This window comes from Salmo salar, chromosome 09 (genome assembly GCF_965601325.2).
Source record: "Salmo salar chromosome 09, fSalSal1, whole genome shotgun sequence".
Lineage (NCBI taxonomy): Eukaryota > Metazoa > Chordata > Actinopteri > Salmoniformes > Salmonidae > Salmo > Salmo salar.
This window is the reverse complement of record NC_138299.1, coordinates 89,039,545-89,064,448: the sequence shown is the minus strand read 5'-3', so window position 1 is coordinate 89,064,448 and position 24,904 is coordinate 89,039,545. Positions and strand designations below refer to the sequence as shown.

Here is a 24,904-nt window from a genome sequence, read left to right as displayed (position 1 = left end):
GGTTAGCATAGCTAGCCAGTAGTTGTAGCTATGTGGCTGCTTCCCTACTGTACCAACAAGTTCTAAGGCTGTTATTGTGCTAAGGTTAGATGCAGTGGTCAGCATTTTTCAAGCATATTTATGAAATATTATAGTCTGAGAGAAAATACAATTGATACCAATTGTTTTTAGAGAGAAACTTAACTTTTGTCGTGTGTGTAGCCCCCAGGAACTGTCCCAGGAGATAAAATCCTTCATCAGTGGCGTGGACCAGACCCAGGGTCGTAAACTCAGCGTCCGCGAGCATGCCCGCTGTGCCGTGCGTCTACTACGGTTTGTGCCAGCCTGTCGCGGGGCGGTCCTCGAGCACCTAAGGGGCGTGTACAACGAGCACGTCTCAGCCTTTCTTCACAATCTAGAGACGAATGGCGATGGCGACGGGGACTCCAACCTGGAGGATGTCATCACGGAGGTCCATGGCGTCCTGGCGGAGTTCATTAAGCTCAACCCCCGAGCCTGGGCTCCCCTTGTCTCAACCTGGGCTGTAGACCTGCTGGGGCAGCTGAGCTCCAAGCATGCTGGCCGCAGGGCAGCTCCCCACTCCTCCAGCCTCAACGAGCTGCTGCAGCTGTGGATGTCCTGTGCGGCTACACGCTCCCTCATGGAGGCCTATACCCAGTGCCTGGCGGCCATGATAGCCTGGTGTCCTGACCAATGTGTGGATGCTCTCCTGGACACCTCCGTGCAGCACTCCCCCCACTTCGACTGGGTGGTGGCCCACATCGGATCCTCCTTCCCGGGCACCATCATCAGCCGTGTCCTGGCCTGTGGCCTTAAAGACTTCTGCTCCCACGGGACGGCTGACAAGTGTCAGGGAGACAAGAGCAGCCGAGTGCCTAAGATCGGCTCTGTGGTGGGGATCCTGGGCCACCTGGCGGCACGGCACTCTGACAGCATCCGGCGGGAGCTGCTGAGGATGTTCCAGGAGAGCCTCAGTCCCCCGACTATATCCCCCAGCTCTGGGTCCACCTCCTTGGAGCACTCAGCCCAGCTCCGCAGAGCCACAGTGCCCTTCCTTCTCCAGCTGGCGGCGCTGTCTCCTTCTCTTCTGGGCGCCGTATCTACAGAGCTGGTGGAGTCTCTACGGCCTCCAGTCTTGCTCCAGCTCCAGGCTGTTCTACAGGGCCTTCCCAGGGATGAGCTTGACAACATGCTGGGGCTGGCTGTCCACCTCATCTCCCAGAGCCCTGCTGGAGGGGCACGCATCCTCCGCTTCCTAGCTGACACGGCCACCCCCGCCTCTGTCATCATCTCCGGCCCCACGTCTTCCCCTCACGAGGGGGTCCGGGAGGCCTGCGACCTCCTCCTCCAGATGCTCCTGCTGCACCTCCACAAGCTGGTCTACACCCGCTCAGAGGGGGACGACGGCTACTACAGCCGCCCCCACTCTCCCTCCTCCCAGGCGCCCCGAGTGGTCCCTTTCCTGGAGGAGCTGCAGTCCCACGTGGGAGAGCTCTGTGCTGAGACGCTGAGACTGGAGAGGAAGCGTCATCTCTGGCTGCACCAGCTGCTGTGTCTGCTGTGTCTGCTGTCTGTATACGGGGGCCCTAGTGTGGCCACGGAGGCCCTCTGTCAGCTGCTCACCCTGGCCCGGAACCCAGACCAGCTGGCCCTGGCCTGGCAGCTCCACACCCCACTGTCCGCCTGCCTGCCGGGCCTCATCCCTGCCGCAGTGACCCGCTGCGTGGCCCAGATCCATACACACACCCTGGGACCCAGGCAGCTCTGCCAGCTCCTTCTCAACCTGGGCTCTGCCATGCAGAGTGTACAGGAGGAGGAGAGGAGGGGTCCAGGAGGAGGCATGGGAGGAGGAGGTGCTAGTCCTCAGTCCTCCATGGCAGTGCAGGTTGGAGCAGCGGTCTCAGGACACCTCCATGACTTCTGTCCTCTGCTGCTCCACGGTGACCCGGCGGTATCCCACGCTGCCGTGCGGCTCCTGTCTCGCAGCCCCCTTCCCCGTGCTGCCCTGCCTTCCCACCTGTTGCTTGTTTGTCGAGCTGCCGTCACACACTTCTTTCTGGCGCTGCGGAGGAGAGGAGAGACAGGGAAGGGGAGAGACGAAGGCCAGGGAGAAGAGGCGGTGAACTGTTCGGTGCTCCTCCTGTCCCGTCTGGTAGGTTTCTCCCCTCTAACCCTCAAATGTGTCCTGCAGCAGCTGGTGGAGGGAGCTCTACATAAAGGAAACACTGACCTGTTCGGAGGGCAGAGTGAGGACATTGGAGGGGACACCCCGATCTCCCCATCCCTGGCCCCTGACCGGGTGGGCTCCCTGCTGGACATCAACTGCAGGTTCGGCACCACGGTCAACTTCTCTGGCAGTGTGTGGTCTGTGTTCCATGCTGGGGTGATAGGGAAGGGTCTGAAGCAGCGCAGCGCTACGCCACACCCCGATGCCGCCAGTGTCATACAGAACGTCCAGACTCTGCTGGCTGTCACCGTCCAGTGCTGCAGCACACCATCCGGGAATGGCGGCAACGGTGGAGGCACCCGACACCAGCCCTCCGTTCCAGACGAGCCGCCACCCATCAACGCTGAGGCGGCCAAAATGATGGCAGTGACGCTGGTGGAGAATATCTGCCCCGACGTGGCCAACGGGGAACTGTCATGGCCGCCAGAAGAACATGCACGCACAACTGTAGAACGAGACATACACATCCGTCGCTGCTTCGAGGCCCACCCTGTCCTCTTCCCTTTACTCCATGTTGTGGCTGCCGGGCGTCCTGCTCTCTGTTACTGTTCTGCGGTGCTCCGGGGCCTGCTGGCCACTCTGCTAGCCCACTGGGAGGCTTCGAGGGAGGCTTTGGCGATGGACTCCCCGTGGCACCTCCAGGCCTCCTGCATGCTGGTGTCCTGTATGGGCGAGGGCCAGCTGCTGCCCCCTGTGCTGGGCAACGTCCACGAGGCTTTCCCCTACCTGACGCCGTTCGAAGTGAGGCTTCTCCTCCTGGCTGTGTGGGAATATGTAAGGGGTAACGGCCCCATGCCACAGAAGTTTGTCTTCAGTGCCGAGAAGGGCCTGTTCTGCCGGGATTTCTCGCGGGACGGAGACGTGGCGAGATACGTAGCACCCATTCACAGTGTCCTGCATAAGAACATTGACCGGCTGGGGCATCTATGCTGGCGTTTCCAGCTCTGAACAAGGGAAGGAGAGAACTGATAGAGGGATGGGTGGAGGGATGGAGAGGAAAAAGGTGCAAGAAGTGGGACAGTTGGGATTGTTTGTGAAAGATGAGGATAGTGGTAGTTGGTGATAGGGAATTGTGGAGATGTTGCTTTGCTGTTTTCTTGTTTGTTGCTCTAACTTGAATCTAGATCTGTTTATCTTTCTCCTGTTTTGTATCATTTTATAGATTAAGTAGAATTTTGTATGTAGCTGTTACTGTAGGGGGATAAAAACATGCAGTATACCATAAATAAATTAGCAGAAAAGGGAGTGATCATAATTTTGTTTAAAATATCTGGCCTTTGAACTTGACTGTCTACATTTCGAGTTACAGCAGTTCTGAATTTCAATTCAACTTATTTTTTCTCGAATTGAAACAGAAGTACAACTTCGTAATGAGAAGGTACATCAATGATAATGTAATCATTTTACATCAACTAACACAACCTGCAGGTACATGATGAATCACACAAATATTCCTTCAAATGTCTTTACATACAGCACAATTTATGTTTGAACCAGATCTCCTAATAAATGTACAAGAGTGCAGCAAAGCTGAGACTGTTATTTTGTCAACCTAGAGGGGAATTCTATCAACACTACACCTTTGACACTTAATGGGCAATTTTCAATTCATTAATTTGATTTTAATTAATCTGAATTGACCCCAAATGTGCATGCCATTCTAAACAGAGCTGTACATATCTGTAAAAGATCATTGTCTCTGACTTCCATATGCTCTGAAAATGTTTCACAATGTAGTTTTGTATTGGTAGAGCCTCTGTGTTTGTCCTTGAAGGAAAAATAAGCAAGTGTAGTGCAACCATAGTACAAAATAATCACAGAGAATTGCTCCAGAACTGACCACCTCAAGCTGACGTGTCCTTGTCTGAGAGGATAAAGAAATACGAGGGGATAAACAGGGTGAATCATTCCGGAAGACTCATAAATACAAAATAACAGTTTCGAATCTAATTGCCGATGAAAATTGAATATATATAATCAATAAATACTGAAAATAATCCACCAATATCGAATTTCGTCCTACATATTTAAAGACTACAAAAAAATATTGTTACTCTAAGATATGTTAGTCTGAGTGAAACGGGGGTGGGCCAAGGTTGAAACTACACCAAGATGGCCGCCTTCGTAGTAAGGTAAGACAAAGCATTTCGGCGGTTAAATTATACATTTAACTAGTGGTTTCGAAAAATATTTCGCATGCACAGTGATTATCTTGCAATATCCGAGAATAGACAGGTCGAGTTATCTTTTTACTGTCTCTAGATAGCAGGAGTCAATATCAAGAAGCACGAGCCTTTAATTGAAACAGCGGCCTGACAGCGCTCTCTAAGCAGCTAACGTTAACCTTTCAGGATGATGATCTGTCTAGCTAGATAATGATGGACATACATTGGTAACTATTTCGATTGGTGAAATATATGTGCGTATCTCTGTCTTTTGTGTCCTAAATCTTGTATTACGACGGGGATTTAGGTAGCTAGCAACCGGTGTTGGCTAACTAGCCAGATTTGACAGGACCAAGTCGACGTTAGCAGTTAACGTTAGCTAGCCAGCTGAATAGCTCTTCCAGCATTTTAGGACACAGCGAGTGCAAATGACAAGGAGCCATGTTAGCCAGATAATAGTTTGCCAAAGATGGCCTTTCTATTACCCATGCATACTAGCTAATTAACATATATAGCTAACTAGCTATAACGTTAGTGATTCATAAAACATTTAGACGAGGTTAATCAACAACAGGATATGGTACCCGGAAGCAGCAACTTCGTGTCCTTGAGTACAGCATATATTTTTGTTGTAGCCCCAGACAAAAACACTTGATTCAACTTGTCTGAATCACTTCAAGGATAACGCGTACCTCACATGTGGGGTACAACATTCATGTTGTGAAGGGTGTGATCGCTATGATGATTTCCTCCTTATAATGTGATGATTGTAGTCTAATCGGGTGCACCAGTTGACCAGTAGAATCAGGTATGCTTGTCTTGGGGCACAACAGACGTGTGCTGTTGGGAGTATTCGAGGATCTCAGTTGGAAAATGTTTATGACTTGTCAGCGTTATTTATCACTGTAACGTTACAGAGCTGAATGTATGTAGTATTTCTCCACTTAACATTTACTTCCAATTCTCTATATCTCTCATCAGCCCTCTCAAGATGGGGCCTCTGTTAGTGTTGTGGCTGGCTGTCTGCCTCAGTGGGTCCTGGGCAGTGGACCGGGGGAACTTCAAAACCTGTGACCAGAGTGCGTTCTGCAAGTGAGTTCTAGATGATACGCAGCTACACCACTTAGCACCTTCATAGAGATTGTACACAGTCAATGAGAGTAGACTGTCAGTCTCAGTAACTGATGGTAACGTGTAAGTCCTCAAGTCTACCCCCATTCTCTTCCACACTTATGGTCCAGTGTTCACAATATGTACTTCTACATTCACATAACACAAACCCTAATAAACACGTTTTAACTCAATGTGTGTTTGTGCACTCAGGCGTCAGCGAGCGTTGAAGCCTGGCCAGTCCCCATACAGAGCGCTGCTGGAGACCCTGGAGCTCACCAACACCAAACTCACACTGCAGCTCATCAATGACAACAACAAGGTTTGTTAGACACACACACACAGACTTTAATTCACAGATGATGTAATATGTTATTGTACATCCATCCATACATGTATTAACAGGTGTGCTGAAACCCCTTTGGGTCCTGGTCTTGTCTTTTTTTTAACCCCCCCACCACCTCTCCCCCTCTCCCTCAGGTGCGTCTGCTGCTTGAGCTCTATCGTCTCCAGGGCAACATGACCAGGGTGAAGATAAATGAATTGAAGCCACTGAAGCCTCGTTTTGAGGTCCCCGATGTGCTCATCAATGACCCTCCCACAGAGCCGTAAGTCTCATAGGGAGCCATCTGGAGTAGTGGATGAGTGACATTGAGCCATGTGGATGGGGAGAATTAAAGAATTGGTTAGGACAGAGACCAGCAATGGAGTTAAAAGGAAATGTAGTTAGTGGAGGAAGCAGGAAAACACTACCCGAAGGCATGCAGTAGATAAATTGCCTGGCTCTCAGCAAGTGGTGTATTCTCTCTTGGTGCTGGAGGTTATAACATTATCAACTGATATACATCTGCGTGAATGGACAGTGGAGACAAGATGGCACAGAATAATTCATTTGTTGGGTGTTTTCTGTTTCTTCCACTCATCAATTTACCTATTTCACACCTCGTTCTCCCTCTCCTTCCTCAGTTTGTCACTCCTGTCTCGGGATGAGAACGGGGTGGTTCTGTCTTTGGGGGCAGACTCTCAGCGGCTGATCGTCAGCGCTAAGCCGTTCCGATTGGACATCATGGAGGGGCGGGAGGTTCTTCTGTCACTTAACTCCCGGGGCCTGCTGGCCTTCGAGCACCTCCGGATTCGCAAGGATACGTGAGTCACACCCACATCCCACGCACCCTCACATCCCACGCACCCCCACATCCCACGCACCCTCACATCCCACGCACCCCCACATCCCACGCACCCCCACATCCCACGCACCCTCACATCCCACGCACCCTCACATCCCACGCACCCCCACAACCCACGCACCCTCACATCCCACGCACCCCCACATCCCACGCACCCCCACATCCCACGCACCCTCACATCCCACGCACCCTCACATCCCACGCACCCCCCCACCCACGCACCCTCACATCCCACGCACCCTCACATCCCACGCACCCTCACATCCCACGCACCCTCACATCCCACGCACCCCCACATCCCACGCACCCCCACATCCCACGCACCCTCACATCCCACGCACCCCCACATCCCACGCACCCTCACATCCCACGCACCCTCACATCCCACGCACCCTCACATCCCACGCACCCTCACATCCCACGCACCCCCACATCCCTCGCACCCCCACATCCCACGCACCCCCACATCCCACGCACCCTCACATCCCACGCACCCTCACATCCCACGCACCCTCACATCCCACGCACCCTCACATCCCACGCACCCCCACATCCCACGCACCCTCACATCCCACGCACCCTCACATCCCACGCACCCCCACAGCCCACGCACCCTCACATCCCACGCACCCTCACATCCCACGCACCCCCACATCCCACGCACCCCCACATCCCACGCACCCCCACATCCCACGCACCCCCACATCCCACGCACCCCCACATCCCACGCACCCTCACATCCCACGCACCCACGCACCCTCACATCCCACGCACCCACGCACCCCCACATCCCACGCACCCCCACATCCCACGCACCCCTTGTTATACATGTTTCTTTGTTTTCTTGCTTTTTCACTGCTTGCTATTGTGTTCTGCATTTCATCATTATTTTCCTCCATTCTGTCCCGTTCTTCTCTTCTACCTCTCAGCATCTCCTATAAGATAAAAACCAAAGTTAATAGCATGTGGGAAAACATCAAGTGGGTATTCTCTAGGTAAATTCCTTCACCTTTGTAGGTTTGTATTTGTCTTCGCTGGCAATGTAGGAGTATGGAGTTGAGTTGTAGTTTAGACATCCAAAAATGACATGCCCAAATGGCTCAAGGATGTGGTGACTTGGGCTGGTAGCATTTTCTGACATATTTTCCTGTCTAGGCATGAAGGCCAGTTCTAGGCTCACTACCATTTGGTCTGCTCTTTACCTGTCTTCAGAGGAGATGTTCACACGCCTTTTTCCTCCCACATTTCTCTTGACTTCAAATGTCTTCATGATACAGCCATTTCACCACACTGTTGACCCAATAGTCATGTGATATGTAGAGGCGGCCTAGTCTAATCCCATAGCACTGAGTAGACCACGATGACTCCCCCTCAAGGCTCTTTCGTTCCGGTCAGTGTGTGCTTTCACAGGGGTAGTATGTGTTCGCTGAGGAAGTCTGTGTAAGGCAGGGTACCGGTAGTCACTTGGGGGTTAGTCCCTTGGTGTTTACCTCAAAATAACCACAAGGTAGGGAATTGTTCTCCTCTTGTTCCCCTTTGTCATTAGAGTGAAATCTTAAAAGGTTAAGTAGGTTGACACTAACACTATTTTGATTCTAGTGAGAAGGCTGTGTGGGGTCATGATTTTCCTTCTGTTCCCTTTTCCATGTGTGGCTCTTGTACCGTTTGGGATTTTTATTTACTCAGTTGTCAGCAAGTTGTGTGTCTGATTCTCTCTCTCTCTCTCTCACAGTAAGGTAAACCCAGAAGGAACTGAGAATAAAGAAGAAACTGAGGCTGCCAACGAACCGGCAGAAGGAGAGGAGGTATGGGAGAGGGGGAGGTAACACTGTAACGAAGGTTCCCCCCAGGCTTTTGATTAGGATCAGTAAACTGAACAAAAGATGCAGTTAAAGGGTTTTTTAACACTGCTTTCTGTTGCAACTTTACTGCCCTGCCACTGGGCTGAAATCAACTCCTTTCTGTTGCAACTTTACTGCCCTGCCACTGGGCTGAAATCAACTCCTTTCTGTTGTAACATTACTGCCCTGCCACTGGGCTGAAATCAACTCCTTTCTGTTGCAACTTTACTGCCCTGCCACTGGGCTGAAATCAACTCCTTTCTGTTGTAACATTACTGCCCTGCCACTGGGCTGAAATCAACTCCTTTCTGTTGTAACATTACTGCCCCTGGGCTGAAATCAACTCCTTTCTGTTGCAACTTTACTGCCCTGCCACTGGGCTGAAATCAACTCCTTTCTGTTGTAACATTACTGCCCCTGGGCTGAAATCAACTCCTTTCTGTTGTAACATTACTGCCACTGGGCTGAAATCAACTCCTTTCTGTTGTAACATTACTGCCCCTGGGCTGAAATCAACTCCTTTCTGTTGTAACATTACTGCCCCTGGGCTGAAATCAACTCCTTTCTGTTGTAACATTACTGCCCCTGGGCTGAAATCAACTCCTTTCTGTTGCAACTTTACTGCCCTGCCACTGGGCTGAAATCAACTCCTTTCTGTTGTAACATTACTGCCCCTGGGCTGAAATCAACTCCTTTCTGTTGCAACTTTACTGCCCTGCCACTGGGCTGAAATCAACTCCTTTCTGTTGCAACTTTACTGCCCTGCCACTGGGCTGAAATCAACTCCTTTCTGTTGTAACATTACTGCCCCTGGGCTGAAATCAACTCCTTTCTGTTGCAACTTTACTGCCCTGCCACTGGGCTGAAATCAACTCCTTTCTGTTGCAACTTTACTGCCCTGCCACTGGGCTGAAATCAACTCCTTTCTGTTGTAACATTACTGCCCCTGGGCTGAAATCAACTCCTTTCTGTTGTAACATTACTGCCCCTGGGCTGAAATCAACTCCTTTCTGTTGTAACATTACTGCCACTGGGCTGAAATCAACTCCTTTCTGTTGTGACATTACTGCCCCTGGGCTGAAATCAACTCCTTTCTGTTGTGACATTACTGCCCCTGGGCTGAAATCAACTCCTTTCTGTTGTAACATTACTGCCCCTGGGCTGAAATCAACTCCTTTCTGTTGTGACATTACTGCCCCTGGGCTGAAATCAACTCCTTTCTGTTGTGACATTACTGCCCCTGGGCTGAAATCAACTCCTTTCTGTTGTGACATTACTGCCCCTGGGCTGAAATCAACTCCTTTCTGTTGTGACATTACTGCCCCTGGGCTGAAATCAACTCCTTTCTGTTGTAACATTACTGCCCCTGGGCTGAAATCAACTCCTTTCTGTTGTGACATTACTGCCCCTGGGCTGAAATCAACTCCTTTCTGTTGTAACATTACTGCCCCTGGGCTGAAATCAACTCCTTTCTGTTGTAACATTACTGCCCCTGGGCTGAAATCAACTCCTTTCTGTTGTAACATTACTGCCCCTGGGCTGAAATCAACTCCTTTCTGTTGTAACATTACTGCCCCTGGGCTGAAATCAACTCCTTTCTGTTGCAACTTTACTGCCCTGCCACTGGGCTGAAATCAACTCCTTTCTGTTGCAACTTTACTGCCCTGCCACTGGGCTGAAATCAACTCCTTTCTGTTGTAACATTACTGCCCCTGGGCTGAAATCAACTCCTTTCTGTTGCAACTTTACTGCCCTGCCACTGGGCTGAAATCAACTCCTTTCTGTTGCAACTTTACTGCCCTGCCACTGGGCTGAAATCAACTCCTTTCTGTTGTAACATTACTGCCCCTGGGCTGAAATCAACTCCTTTCTGTTGTAACATTACTGCCCCTGGGCTGAAATCAACTCCTTTCTGTTGTAACATTACTGCCCCTGGGCTGAAATCAACTCCTTTCTGTTGTGACATTACTGCCCCTGGGCTGAAATCAACTCCTTTCTGTTGTGACATTACTGCCCCTGGGCTGAAATCAACTCCTTTCTGTTGTAACATTACTGCCACTGGGCTGAAATCAACTCCTTTCTGTTGTAACATTACTGCCCCTGGGCTGAAATCAACTCCTTTCTGTTGTAACATTACTGCCACTGGGCTGAAATCAACTCCTTTCTGTTGTGACATTACTGCCCCTGGGCTGAAATCAACTCCTTTCTGTTGTGACATTACTGCCCCTGGGCTGAAATCAACTCCTTTCTGTTGTAACATTACTGCCCCTGGGCTGAAATCAACTCCTTTCTGTTGTGACATTACTGCCCCTGGGCTGAAATCAACTCCTTTCTGTTGTGACATTACTGCCCCTGGGCTGAAATCAACTCCTTTCTGTTGTGACATTACTGCCCCTGGGCTGAAATCAACTCCTTTCTGTTGTGACATTACTGCCCCTGGGCTGAAATCAACTCCTTTCTGTTGTGACATTACTGCCCCTGGGCTGAAATCAACTCCTTTCTGTTGTAACATTACTGCCCCTGGGCTGAAATCAACTCCTTTCTGTTGTGACATTACTGCCCCTGGGCTGAAATCAACTCCTTTCTGTTGTAACATTACTGCCCCTGGGCTGAAATCAACTCCTTTCTGTTGTAACATTACTGCCCCTGGGCTGAAATCAACTCCTTTCTGTTGTAACATTACTGCCCCTGGGCTGAAATCGAACCCCTTTCTGTTGTAACATTACTGCCCCTGGGCTGAAATCAACTCCTTTCTGTTGTGACATTACTGCCCCTGGGCTGAAATCAACTCCTTTCTGTTGTAACTAGAGATGAAATGGTAGAGAATTTCATATCACGATTATAGTGACCAAAATTATCACGGTTATCAGTATTATCGCAGTATTGATAAAATGTGCTGGAAATGTTCAGAAAGTACTGACACACACACACACACACACACACTGAAATCATTTCACCAAGTTTTATATTGAAAACTAACAAACAACGAATTAGCAGCACTATGCACTTTTTGTTTGCATAAACGTTCAAATAATATCATTAACATTAAATATGGCACAATGTGGCCATGAGGTAAGTTTCCCTAGTGTAGGTTTTAATGAACACAACCTTAACTAAGCAAATCAAATGTGCATATAAAAGCAACACAAGTAAAGCAATGTGCATGTAAGAATAATACAACCATATGTAAACAAATCCAATGTGCAGGTGTTGACATTAAAATAACACAAAATATGTAAACAAATCAAATGAACAGCACTGATTGTATGTCTGTTCTCTCCTTCATAAAGAAACAAGGTGCTGCTGGCCTAACATCTGTATGTATGTTATCTCCTTCATAAAGAAACAAGGTGCTGCTGGCCTAATATCCTGTATGTCTGTTCTCTCCTTCATAAAGAAACAAGGTGCTGCTGGCCTAATATCCTGTATGTCTGTTCTCTCCTTCATAAAGAAACAAGGTGCTGCTGGCCTAACATCCTGTATGTCTGTTCTCTCCTTCATAAAGAAACAAGGTGCTGCTGGCCTAATATCCTGTATGTCTGTTCTCTCCTTCATAAAGAAACAAGGTGCTGCTGGCCTAATATCCTGTATGTCTGTTCTCTCCTTCATAAAGAAACAAGGTGCTGCTGGCCTAACATCTGTATGTATGTTATCTCCTTCATAAAGAAACAAGGTGCTGCTGGCCTAACATCCTGTATGTCTGTTCTCTCCTTCATAAAGAAACAAGGTGCTGCTGGCCTAATATCCTGTATGTCTGTTCTCTCCTTCATAAAGAAACAAGGTGCTGCTGGCCTAATATCCTGTATGTCTGTTCTCTCCTTCATAAAGAAACAAGGTGCTGCTGGTCTAACATCCTGTATGTCTGTTCTCTCCTTCATAAAGAAACAAGGTGCTGCTGGCCTAACATCTGTATGTATGTTATCTCCTTCATAAAGAAACAAGGTGCTGCTGGTCTAACATCTGTATGTCTGTTATCTCCTTCATAAAGAAACAAGGTGCTGCTGGCCTAACATCCTGTATGTATGCGCCGTTGTTCACTTGAGATTGAAATGTAAAAATGTCAGCATATTTACTGTCTGGTTTAAGTAGTGATCTGCGAGGGGAGACGATGTGCCCGCTGGCACTGAACACTCTCTGATGGCACGCTGGTTGCTGGGATGTACAAAAGCTAGCTGGCAACCCTGGCAAGGTGAGGCAGTGCTGATGCATGGCCACTCCACCACACCAGTGGATCCTCTTCTGCTGTAATGGGTGGGGCCACTCCACCACACCAGTGGATCCTCTTCTGCTGTAATGGGTGGCAGAGACAGGCAGACCTTGATCTCTTCTTTCACTCTGTCTTCTGGGGTGGTTGGAATCTGACCCTCTTCACCTTTCTGCTGCCTTGAGGTAATCTTTCTCAGCAACCCAGCCAGGCCTTTCCCCTCTGATGCCGCTGTGGTGGTGGAGGTGCTGCTGGTGCTTTGTGGTTCTTCCCTGACTTGTGCAGCTGCCAGCTTCAAGGCCTCCTGGACACAGCTGTCAGTGTCAACTTTTGCAGCCTCAGGCTCATCTAAAAAGCTCCCTTTGAAGTGGGGGTCAATGAAACAAGCCATGTGCATGACTCTTTGCCTAATCTGTATCTGTTGTTAAGGTCTTCTCTCATTACCCTTTTCATCTCCTTGGTTAGGGATGGATCCATATCCTTTTCCACCAGAACATCACGGGTGATGTGGTCCAGGACAGGCTTGATGGCAGACGGTGTCACTCATGTCTCTGAGGCAAGTGCATCTGTAAACTTGCTCAGAGGTTCAAGGAGCTGGCACAGTTGCTCCCATGACACTTATGTCGGCATCCTTGGGCATCAGGTGCCATGTTCCTCTTTCTCCGGCTAGTGACGCACAGACTGGCTGCTGTTGGCTGAGGAAACGCTCAAGCATCTTGTGTGTAGATCCCCATCGGGTCACCACATCATGGATCAGAGGCTTCTGTGGCATGTTGAGGGCAGCTTGCTTTTTCTCTCAGTTCTCTCCTTCCAGCTCCGTGAGAAGCCTTGGACCAGATGACGGCAGGCCTTGACTGTTGTGTTAACTCTCTGAATTTTCAGAGCCTTTGAGATGGCCAGGTTCAAATTATGGCCAAAGCACCCAAGCCACAGATCTGGGAACTCTTCAAATGCCTTGGTCATTTTTGTTGCGTTGTCTGTGGTTATGCAGACCATGTATTTCTTGTTGATCCCCCACTCTTCCAGCATATTCTCAAAAAACTCTGAGTCGAGTGATCTTCTGGGAAGAATTGTGTTTCCAGGCAGTTTTGATTCCAGTTGCCAGGCTGGGATGAGGTAATGGATAATGAAGCTGATGTATGTTTGACCACCCTGGATTTCACTGGTCCAGAGGTCAGTAGTTGCAGCAAACCATGTGCCTTGAGCCAAACTTTTTCCAACAGCAGCTTTAACCTGGTTGTACAGGTTTGGGATTTCAGTCTTGGAAAATAATGTTCGTGATGGCACGTTGTAGTGAGGCACGGCAACCTTCATCAGCCTCAGAAAGCCAGGCCTCTCAACAATTTGAAATTGCATCATGTCCTTTTCAATGTAATATGAAAGGGCTGAAGTGAGGTCTTGAGCATGTTTTGATGTGGGTACATAAGCTGCCTGCCTTTTTAAATGCTTGCTCAGTGTCTGTCACAACTGTAGATGAGGAGGGACTGGTAGCATCACTGGGTTTGCCTGCTGCATGCCCACTCTGTAAACAAGGGAATAGCAAATGTATTATTATTGATGTTACATTATTATTCACACAGTCTATCTTCTGTGTTGCATTTGAGTATATGCAATGACCTCATCCACAATTTACATAAATACAATTTGAGTCTTAAGAAGACAGTGACATAAGAAGACAGTGATCCCAACAAATGACATAAATACAGGAGTCTTGTACAGGAGTATATAGTGTTTCTCCTTTTGGAACACTTACAACCAAGTCAATGACTGACGGATTTTATTTGAACAAAATATGTTGGTTGGGTGGTTAAACTGCGTAACGTGTTATCATGTGCAATGGGTGAATAGTCTGCAGACACATGACGCATACAGCAGCAGAACAGTGTGTAGTGTTTTTACCAGAGTAGGTAACACTGACATTTTCAGTTTACATTATTGACAAGCTATTAGCAAGTTAGACAAACCATGACATTTCCCCCATTCCGAAGTCCCTACATCATGCATTGAGCTAAAAGTTAACTTAAAGAGATTTAAATTGTTGCCCCCTTATATGCATTTTTTTGTTGTTGTTGCATATTCTGCAGACAGGGTGACCATCTTAGATTAAGTTTCCCTCAACACTCTTATAAAACCCAAAATACTATCACACTTCAGATTTGGTCCTCTTAGATGGCAGAAAAATCTCCCGAGCGCCGTCACTGCCTTCCGCCATGTTTTCACACAAACAAAACCCACGTTGCAGCTGCGCCAGACTGTTGCTAACTTTGGTTGATGTTGGACAGTGGTAATCAAACACGGTTTTAATGATTATTTGAAACGGTAATACTAACCTTCGGGAATTGTACCATGGTTTATCGTGAAGCCGGTAACCATTTCATCCCTAGTTATAACATTACTGCCACTGGGCTGAAATAAAACCCCTTGTTGCTTTTCCCATTCTCTCTCGCACCACAATGCTCCTCTGCAATTATTTCCATCTTGTCTCCACCTTTGTTCTTTTGTTCCTTCCTGCCTAGAAGGCGAAGGAGGATGAGAAAGTGGAAGATGGAATGTGGGAGGAGACATTCAAGTCGCACACAGACAGCAAACCCAATGGTACGTATACTTTTCTGTGGACCCGTAATTTAGATTGACAGGTGAGAGGCAGCTTGCAGTTGAATACTTGGTATTCTGATCCTGAGTACTCACCGCTCATCTCCTGGAGATACTATTTTATGATTGGATGAGTTTTATGACTTGCTTTAGGCACAGTGACCAGTCAGTGTTTATTTTTATTTTTTTGAGTGTATCTTGATTGGCTGTTGTTTCTCTTAGGCCCTTCCTCCATCAGTCTAGACTTCTCTCTGCCAGGGGTGGAGAATGTCTACGGCATCCCAGAACACGCAGACAGCCTCAAACTCAAAGCCACTGAGTAAGTGACTGACATAGGCCATGACATTGGTTAATCTGCCATCGATAAAAGACAGTACTGTGCAGCTGTATTCATCGATTTGGCCTAGGTTTTCGACTCTGTCAATCACCACATTCTCATCGGCAGACTCAACAGCCTTGGTTTCTCAAATGACTGCGTCGCCTGGTTCACCAACTACTTCTTAGAGTTCAGTGTGTCAAATCGGAGGGCCTGTTGTCCGGACCTCTGGCAGTCTCTATGGGGGTGCCACAGGGTTCAATTCTCGGGCCGACTATTTTCTCTGTATACATCAATGATGTTGCTCTTGCTGCTGGTGATTCTCTGATCCACCTCTACGCAGACGACACCATAATGTACACTTCTGGCCCTTCTTTGGACACTGTGTTAACTAACCTCCAGACGAGCTTCAATGCCATACAACTCTCCTTCCGTGGCCTCCAACTGCTCTTAAATGCAAATAAAACTAAATGCATGCTCTTCAACCGATCGCTGCCCGCACCCTCCCACCCGACTAGCATCACTACTCTGGACGGTTCTGACTTAGAATATGTGGACAACTACAAATACTTAGGTGTCTGGTTAGACTGTAAACTCTCCTTCCAGACTCACATTAAGCATCTCCAATCCAAAATTAAATCTAGAATCGGCATCCTATTTCGCAACAAAGCATTCTTCACTCATGCTGCCAAACATACCTTCGTAAAACTGACTATCCTACCGATCCTTGACTTTGGCGATGTCATTTACAAAATAGCCTCCAACACTCTACTCAAACTGGATGTAGTCTATCACAGTGCCATCCGTTTTTGTCACCAAAGCGCCATATACTACCCACCACTGTGACTTGTATGCTCTCGTTGGCTGGCCCTCGCTTCATATTCGTCGTCAAACCCACTGGCTCCAGGTCAGCTATAAGTCTTTGCTAGGTAAAGCCCCACCTTATCTCAGCTCACTGGTCACCATAGCAGCACCCACCCGTAGCACACACTCCAGCATTCACTGGTCACCCCCAAAGCCAATTCCTCCTTTGGCCGCCTTCCAGTTCTCTGCTGCCAATGACTGGAACGAATTGCAAAAATCACTGAAGCTGGAGACTCATATCTCCCTCACTAACTTTAAGCATCAGCTGTCAGAGCAGCTTACAGATCATTGCACCTGTACATAGCCCATCTGTAAATAGCCCACCCAACTACCTCATCCCCATATTGTTATATTGTTTTTTTTTGCTCCTTTGCACCCCAGTATCTCTACTTGCACATTCATCTTCTGCACATCTATCACTCCAGTGTTTAATTGCTAAATTGTAATTACTTTGCCACTATGGCCTATTTATTGCCTTACCTCCCTAATCTTACCTTATTTGCACACACTGTATATAGACTTTTCTATTGTGTTATTGACTGTACATTTTGTTTATTCCATGGTTAACTCTGTTGTGTCGCACTGCTTTGCTTTATCTTGGCCCGGTTGCAGTTGTAAATGAGAACTTGTTCTCAACTGGCCTACCTGGTTAAATAAAGGTGAAATAAAAAATTGAGACAGTAGTTAACTAAGACGTACTGCATGTTTTCAGATGGTTATCTAGTATATGTATTTTCTAACGGTGCAGGACGTCCTTATATGCATTTGATTTGATCTTTTTCAACATTGTGGGTTGAAGATTTTGGAATAATACGAAATGACCGACTATATGACAATACAATAATTGATATATTTATATATATATTCTTTTTTCAGTGGAGGGGATCCTTACCGGTTGTTTAACCTAGACGTGTTCCAGTATGAGGTGTTCAACCCTATGGCCCTGTACGGTGCCATCCCTGTCATGTTGTCTCACAGTGCACAGCGCACCATGGGCATCTTCTGGCTCAACGCTGCTGAGACCTGGGTGGACATCAGCTCCAACACTGCCGGCAAGGTAAGACCGACACACACACACAGTCAGTCAATCCTCTTTCTCCAGGTTCTGAGTGAGACCAACACATCTGAGCCACCCCGTCTATAGACATTGAAGGGTACAGTCAGAGAGAACACACACCCTCTTACCCCTACTCTGGTTCTCTCTGGTTGTGCAGACAGTGTTTGGCCAGATGCTGGACTACGTTCAGGGCTCCAGTGAGACGCCACAGACAGACGTGCGTTGGATCTCAGAGAGCGGCATCATCGACGTCTTCATCATGCTGGGACCCACTCCCACTGATGTCTTCTCCCAGTACGCCTCACTCACAGGTCAGACTCCCACTACAGAAACCCAGTTCGTATTCCCAGTCCACCAGTCTATTTCCACTTCCCTCATCACCCTCACACACCTAGTCTCTCTAGGCAGACGGTTTGCTTCCGGCAATGTATCAACGCTCCAGCTAAAAGTTCTGGCGTCAATTGGGACCGAGAGGACCAGTCAGAAATGGGACGCGTCACCAGTAACGTCGCTGCCGTATCTGCTTGTTGCCCTAGCTAAAACATTTGCATAATTCCCACCCGCATTTCAAGGCCCGCTTACCCAAACTCGTGATTTGTTGGGAGAGTTGTCTATCTGAAGAGCAGGTTGAGATGACTCATGTACTGGAGGCAGCTCTGCAGGGTAGTTTAAAAAAAGTATTGTTATTTGTTAACCATTTAAATAGGCAAGTCAGTTAAGAAAACATTTGTATTTACAATGCTTTTCAAACCCTACCCTAACCCGGACGACGCTGGGCCAATTGTGCGCCGCCCTATGGGACTCCCGATCACGGCCAGTTGTGATACAGCCCGGGATCGAACCAGGGTCTGTAGTGACGCCTCTAGCACTGAGATGCGGTACCTTAGACCGCTGCACCACTCGGGAGCAGGGTTGTCATTTGCTGGAGCGGCCAGCTGGCACGGCCACAGTCATAAAATCTTTTTTTTTTTTTTACCTTAACCATTTTTTATGTAACCTTTATTTAACTAGGCAAGTCAGTTAAGAACAAATTCTTGTTTTCAATGACGGCCTAGGAACAGCCCATTCATACTGCATACTGTTATGCCTAACCTTAAATTAAGACCAAAAAAGCTAATTTGTGTTGTCAGGAATTGTTACTATAAATATATATGATTTCTTAACTTGCCACTGGCCCATCTAGTGGAAACCGCTCAACTCTGCCTTCAGGACAAGATTCATCCCAATAAACGTCAACCAACATCTTAGGAGGCCACTCCCCAGAATATTTTTCTCCCATTTTCAAATGTCAGAGAACCTGACATCCTCCCCAGGCCTTCCCTCCCCTGTCTGCGCTGGCCTGCCACCAGGGTCCCTCATAATACAACTGTCTGTATATGACCACCCAGCTCTCTCCCCCCACCAGGTACCCAGGCCTTCCCTCCCCTGTCTGCGCTGGCCTGCCACCAGGGTCCCTCATAATACAACTGTCTGTATATGACCACCCAGCTCTCTCCCCCCACCAGGTACCCAGGCCTTCCCTCCCCTGTCTGCGCTGGCCTGCCACCAGGGTCCCTCATAATACAACTGTCTGTATATGACCACCCAGCTCTCTCCCCCCACCAGGTACCCAGGCCTTCCCTCCCCTGTCTGCGCTGGCCTACCACCAGTGCCGCTGGAACTACAACGACCAGGAGGATGTGGCGGCGGTGGACCAGGGCTTTGACGACCACGACATCCCCTACGACTTCATCTGGCTGGACATAGAGCACACGGACGGCAAGCGCTACTTCACCTGGGACCCTCACAAGTTCCCCCAGCCCAAAGACATGCTGCAGGGTCTGTTAGACAAGAGACGCAAGGTGAGCACATTCATGTGTTACAGCTGTCTGGCCAGGGCTCCCTTGTAGTAGACGTTTCTGGGTTCTGTCGACAGGATGAATGGAGAAAGTAAAAGGTTCTGAGACACTTTGACAAGTCGTCTCGTTTCATTTTTGATATTTTCCTTCTCCCTCATGTTCTCCCTGTACAATTTAGATGGTGACCATTGTGGACCCCCACATCAAGGTGGACAGCAGCTACAAGATCCACAATGAGATCCGCTCCAAAGGCTTCTACGTCAAAAGCAAAGATGGCGGAGACTATGAGGGCTGGTGCTGGCCTGGTAAGAGATGGCGAAATTGGTCTGACCCACAATCAAAGAAAGGGAAGGAAATGAATTGCAGCTACACATTGCTTAAAAACACATTGCAATTACTCAACATCTCTCTCTAATCTTTCCTCTTTCTATTGTAGGTAATTCTGGTTACCCAGACTTTACCAACCCTGAGATGAGAGCTTGGTGGGCCAGTATGTTTGCCTACGATCAGTATGAGGTAAGTCCCTTCTGCCCGGGTTTGACCTATGTGTTGTTCTTTTGATTAAATATCTCTTCCCCCATCTCTGATCTCAGGGTTCCATGGAGAACATGTATACATGGAACGATATGAACGAGCCGTCAGTGTTTAATGGACCAGAGGTCACCATGCATAAAGACGCCCTGCATGGGAACTGGGAGAACCGTGACCTCCACAACCTCTACGGATTCTACGTGGTGAGTGTTTGCTTGTGTTTGTGCACATCTTCACTCTAGTAGAACTTGGACTTGCAATGGTAGACTTTTTCTTGAATAATAGACATTATATATCTATCCCAGTAATTTATTGGGTGAAACTCCGTCTCGGCATCATTTTGCCTTCTTCAGGGTGATGTCATGAATGCTTGATTCAGGTTATGTAGACAAAATATGCAATTAGTGCAACCAATGACAATAGAGAGGGGTGTGTCATAATTATTAGGTTGATTAGAATGAATTGAGTGACACTTTTAAAAGACAATAGGTTACAGCATATAGAATATATTAGGCTGTTATCATATGGAACCATAGTTAGATATTTTACATAATTTTAGCATCAACATACATAGTTTAATTTATTTTCACATATTTAATTGTTTCCAATGTCATTTTTGTTCCATGTAATCATTTGGTTCAACCATAATGCATAAGCATCACCAACAGGGGGTAACACATTGAGTGTACGCTGATAAGCTGTAGAAAGAATACATTTTAAGCAATAAGGCCCGAGGGGATGTGGTATATGGCCAATATACCACGGCTAAGGGCTATTCATTTGCACGACGCAACGCAGAGTTCCTGGAGACAGCCCTTAGCCGTGGTATATTGGCCATATATCACAAACCCCAGAGGTGCCTTGTTGCTATTATAAACTGGTTACCAATGTAATTAGACCAGTAAAAATAACTGTTTTTCATAACCGTGGTATACAGTCTGATATACCACGGCTGTCAGCCAATCAGCATTCAGGGTTCAAACCACCCAATTTATAATAATTTATTAGACTTGTTCATAAAGAAGAGAGAATAATTGTTCATGAGAAGGGCCTGAGATCAAAGTCAATATTAAGACCACTAGGGGTCAATGTTTTTAGACAGGATATCCAGTAAGCCTCCCTCTGTAGTAGTAGGAGCTCCATGCTACCTCTACTTTTTCTTGAAGAAATTACTGTTAATGTTTCTACCGAGCTTTGCTGCTTGAACTTGCAGTAACCACCTCTTCTCTTTCCCTCAGCAAAGGGCCACAGCAGAGGGTCTGATTGAGCGCTCAGGGGGAGTGGAGAGACCTTTTGTCCTGGCCAGAGCCTTCTTCGCTGGCTCCCAGCGCTATGGTGCTGTGTGGACAGGTGATAACGCTGCTGAGTGGGACCATCTGAAGATCTCCATCCCCATGTGTCTCAGTCTGGGCTTGGTTGGTGTCTCTTTCTGTGGAGGTGAGTCTGACTCAGTCTTAGCTAATACCACTATTTTCCTCTCCACTAAAAGCCACAGCTTAGCAATTAATACATCAGAAATATGTTTGCTAAATTTTATTTTTGCGTTATCTGCTTTTTTACATGACTTGTTTACATTACATTATTATGGTTCATTGCCTGTTTGTTTACACCTCACCACGTTGTACATTGTTATCTCTGTACCACTCCTCATCCTTCTCTCTCCCCTTCTCCTAGCTGATGTGGGTGGCTTCTTCAAGTCTCCCAGTACTGAGCTCCTGGTGCGTTGGTACCAGACGGGGGCGTACCAGCCGTTCTTCCGGGCCCATGCCCATCTGGACACCCCCCGCAGGGAGCCCTGGCTGTTTGGCCCCGAGAACACTGCTCTGATCAGGGAGGCTGTCCGCCAGCGCTACGCCCTCCTGCCTTACTGGTACCAGTTGTTCTACCACGCCCACCACTCTGGCCAGCCCGTCATGAGACCCCTGTGGGTGGAGTATCCTCAGGATACAGCCACGTTCTCCATGGATGACCAGTTCCTGCTTGGTGAGTGAGATTGTGTTATTCCCTAGTATAGCTCAGTGTCAATAGATATTCCTGTCTTTGCGTACCCTTTATGACTGATACATGACTGAGTCACATTCCTTCTATCCTGCTGTTTCAGGGAGAGATCTGCTGGTGCACCCCGTGACTGAGGAGGGGGCTAGGGGTGTTACTGCCTACCTGCCTGGAAAAGGAGAGGTGAGTCTCTCTCAGGAACTGTCATAACGTTATATTACTATTATAAGTCTTATGTAGGTTATATGTCAGCAGTCTAATTGAAACCCTCTCCTAGCTGATCTGTTCTGTGTCCTTCAGGTCTGGTTTGACGTCCACACGTTCCAGAAACACAACGGAGCCCAGAACCTCTACATCCCTGTCACCATCAGCTCTGTAAGAAACTCTACAACACACTCACTAACAACCAGTCAGTGACGCCCAGGGGGCTACATGCTTAGTTAAAGTCTCATACAGTTAAGACCATATCCTGAAAATTCTGTTGAGAGAACTGGGTAAGATTGGAAAGACACTCCCTGACTGACTCTCTCTCCTTACCAGATTCCGGTATTCCAGCGCGGTGGTTCCATTATTCCCAGGAAGGCCCGGGTTCGAAGGTCATCATCATGCATGGAACACGACCCCTATACCTTATTCGTTGCTCTCAGCCCCAAGGTAACACAAACACACACCTTGTCACTGATACTGTTGCCCCCATTTGGATGGGTTCAGGATTTGACCTTCAAACATTATCAAATGTTATGTCTGTTAGCGATTTGCCCAGGGTGAGCTCTACATAGACGACGGCCACACCTTCAACTTTGACAAACAGAAACAGTTCATCCACAGAAGATTTTCCTTTGCCAATAATGCCCTGTCCTCCAGGTCTGTCAAATTTCTCTCACATATTATGTTTATTTTCGTTGTTACTCTCCTTGATTTTTGTCTATGTTGAATGTAACTCTGAATTCTCTCTCCCTGCAGGAACCTGGCCCCTGGCTCTCAGTTCACCACTTTTTCCTGGATTGAGAAGATTGTCATTTTGGGGGCCAGTAAGCCCAGCAAGGCCACTCTGAAGACTCCTGGTGAGTTTTTCCAGTGTCTTATTCATACTATGGGTATGTGTACCAAGTTAAGATGCCAGTAAGTCATTGTGTTTGAATGTTTCCTGTTTTCACACCCAAGTAGGCAATTATGAGACGGGAAAAAGTTGGCCAATAAACTGTCATTCTTTGTGGATATTGATTACTGTGTGTATAATGGCAGGTCTGTCTCAAATGACTTATTGATCTATTCTGATGTATTTTCTCTGTAGATGGCAAGGAGAGTCTGCTGGAGTTTGAGTTTGATGCCTCCATGTCGGTGTTAACCCTTCGCAAGCCGGGCGTCAACGCAGGGCTGGACTGGACTGTGGTGCTTCAGTAACAATGGAGGAGGACGATGACTGAACCGGACTGAACGAGAGATGGAGGGACTTTGTGGACACGGGTTGCAATTGTAACGCACCAAGCAAGATATTTGACGAACTGCTTTAATGTGGTACACAGACTGGACAGGGGATAGAGGACTATCCAAACACACAATATTTCATACCAAGCTTGCATACAAACACTGCCTGTAGATCTTAAGCCGTGTCACTTCCATGTCCATCTTGCGTTCAGTCAAACTGACAGTTGGTCAACTTACTGAAGGGTTGCTAGGTAGATTTATTGTTAGTTGCATTTTAGGGAAATTCTTCACAGTTCAAATCATGTTGTAGTGAATGTTTGGAAGTACTCGAAGACATTCAAGTCTGATGGATGATTATTTTAGGTTTTCCGTCAAGTATGCTTTAGATGTAAGAGATCATTGAATAAGTTTGCTGACAACAAAATTAAGACACTCATTCAGAGGCTGTAGTGTAGTTGGTATGTGTTATTAATTCCATATCTGGCCATGTCTTCTGACTTTAAATTCTTATTTCTTCTTATTTCATGTTTTCATTCCATTACCCCCTGTAATTACTGAAGAGCAATCAACAGGAAAGCCAAACCGCTCCCTTTACTTTCAACTCGTGCCACATTCTATTCAGGTTTTAGTAGAAACTCCACCAAGCAACAATGCAGCACTGATCCAAGACGATCTGTAAATGTCATGGGCATTTCTCTTCTTATTGCCATAAGGTGTATTGAGTCTTACCTCTGATATCCCTAATTTAAGGTTACTCATTCCTTCTTAGTTTATCCCCAAATTAGTTTCTGATAAGATTGTGTGCACTTACATCAGTCATTACTATGCCATGTTTTTATGTACTGGTGGTAAAAGACAAACACATGGTCAGCAACAACTTAATGGAAGAGGATTTGGCTTTTTAAGTCTGCTCATATTGGAATTATTCAGGGGTTAGGACCACTGACTTTGTGGAAACGCATCCTAATAACATGTTTCTGTTCTGACTTATTCAATTTGTTTACTTGATTATCACATGCACTTGAAGAGAGGAAGGTGAGAGCTTTTTGTCCAGATTGAACTCAAAGCAGTTAGGGTCAGGCATTGGGGTTAGATTGTGGGTTGGGGTTCACGGTCCAGTGTCTTCAGTGTCTCATGCTCTTAATATTTTTCATAAAATTTGTCAATGTATTCAATGTGACTAAGAAAATAAGTAATGATATATTTAGTTAGTTTACAAAGATGCAGTTACCTCTGGAGACAAGGGACCGGTCCTGGTTGATAATAGCATCTTTTTATGGGGTTGTTGCGTTCCCTACTGTCCTTGGCGATAAAGCATTTTAGAGTAGTTTTTTTTTCTTTTTTCTTTTCTTACTGTAACATTCTCAGCACATGTTCTTAGGTGTTGGAACCAGGAAGGAAGGAAGGAGGCCAGTTGTATGTGATAAGATGGCAGACCAAGTGAAAATAAACTTGACCAAATGTGAGAGAGCATTGTTTTTTAATTATATGAATTCATGCAGCTTACGTAGATAGGGGTGATAATAAAGTAACTACATTCCCAATCAAA

General features: G+C 47.2%; 3 protein-coding genes across 8 annotated transcripts in view; 2 read left to right on the top strand and 1 right to left on the bottom strand.

The window, feature by feature from the left end:
* LOC106612083 (integrator complex subunit 5) overlaps positions 1 to 3,756 on the top strand; it is a 3,981-nt gene extending 225 nt beyond the window's left edge. Inside the window, exon 2 of the mRNA XM_014212920.3 lies at positions 202 to 3,756. Coding sequence (XP_014068395.1) covers positions 202 to 3,175 — 2,974 coding nt within the window. The 3' untranslated portion in view covers positions 3,176 to 3,756. The remainder of the gene's footprint in view (positions 1 to 201) is intronic.
* LOC106612085 (phospholipase A and acyltransferase 4) overlaps positions 1 to 5,168 on the bottom strand; it is a 21,580-nt gene extending 16,412 nt beyond the window's left edge. The window contains exon 1 of the mRNA XM_045724132.2: positions 5,085 to 5,168. The gene's annotated coding sequence lies outside the window, so the exon portion shown is untranslated. The remainder of the gene's footprint in view (positions 1 to 5,084) is intronic.
* The window catches only part of LOC106612084 (neutral alpha-glucosidase AB), a 27,769-nt gene extending 2,865 nt beyond the window's left edge, over positions 1 to 24,904 (top strand). The window contains exons 1-22 of one of the 6 annotated variants that reach the window (XM_014212924.3): positions 4,054 to 4,359; positions 5,374 to 5,484; positions 5,716 to 5,824; positions 5,983 to 6,110; positions 6,469 to 6,648; positions 8,422 to 8,494; positions 15,254 to 15,329; positions 15,549 to 15,645; positions 17,383 to 17,563; positions 17,721 to 17,874; positions 19,169 to 19,404; positions 19,580 to 19,706; positions 19,838 to 19,917; positions 19,995 to 20,135; positions 21,171 to 21,369; positions 21,607 to 21,915; positions 22,034 to 22,110; positions 22,228 to 22,302; positions 22,468 to 22,581; positions 22,679 to 22,791; positions 22,891 to 22,991; positions 23,222 to 24,904. In XM_014212924.3, the coding sequence (XP_014068399.3) occupies positions 4,340 to 4,359; positions 5,374 to 5,484; positions 5,716 to 5,824; positions 5,983 to 6,110; positions 6,469 to 6,648; positions 8,422 to 8,494; positions 15,254 to 15,329; positions 15,549 to 15,645; positions 17,383 to 17,563; positions 17,721 to 17,874; positions 19,169 to 19,404; positions 19,580 to 19,706; positions 19,838 to 19,917; positions 19,995 to 20,135; positions 21,171 to 21,369; positions 21,607 to 21,915; positions 22,034 to 22,110; positions 22,228 to 22,302; positions 22,468 to 22,581; positions 22,679 to 22,791; positions 22,891 to 22,991; positions 23,222 to 23,331 (2,811 nt within the window). In that variant the 5' untranslated portion in view covers positions 4,054 to 4,339 and the 3' untranslated portion in view covers positions 23,332 to 24,904. Of the gene's footprint in view, positions 1 to 4,053; positions 4,360 to 4,596; positions 4,620 to 5,013; positions 5,201 to 5,373; positions 5,485 to 5,715; positions 5,825 to 5,982; positions 6,111 to 6,468; positions 6,649 to 8,421; positions 8,495 to 13,252; positions 13,291 to 15,250; positions 15,330 to 15,548; positions 15,646 to 17,382; positions 17,564 to 17,720; positions 17,875 to 19,168; positions 19,405 to 19,579; positions 19,707 to 19,837; positions 19,918 to 19,994; positions 20,136 to 21,170; positions 21,370 to 21,606; positions 21,916 to 22,033; positions 22,111 to 22,227; positions 22,303 to 22,467; positions 22,582 to 22,678; positions 22,792 to 22,890; positions 22,992 to 23,221 lie in introns of those variants that run through there. The other 5 variants (XM_014212921.3, XM_014212923.3, XM_045724130.2 and 2 more) reach the window with 5 other exon arrangements.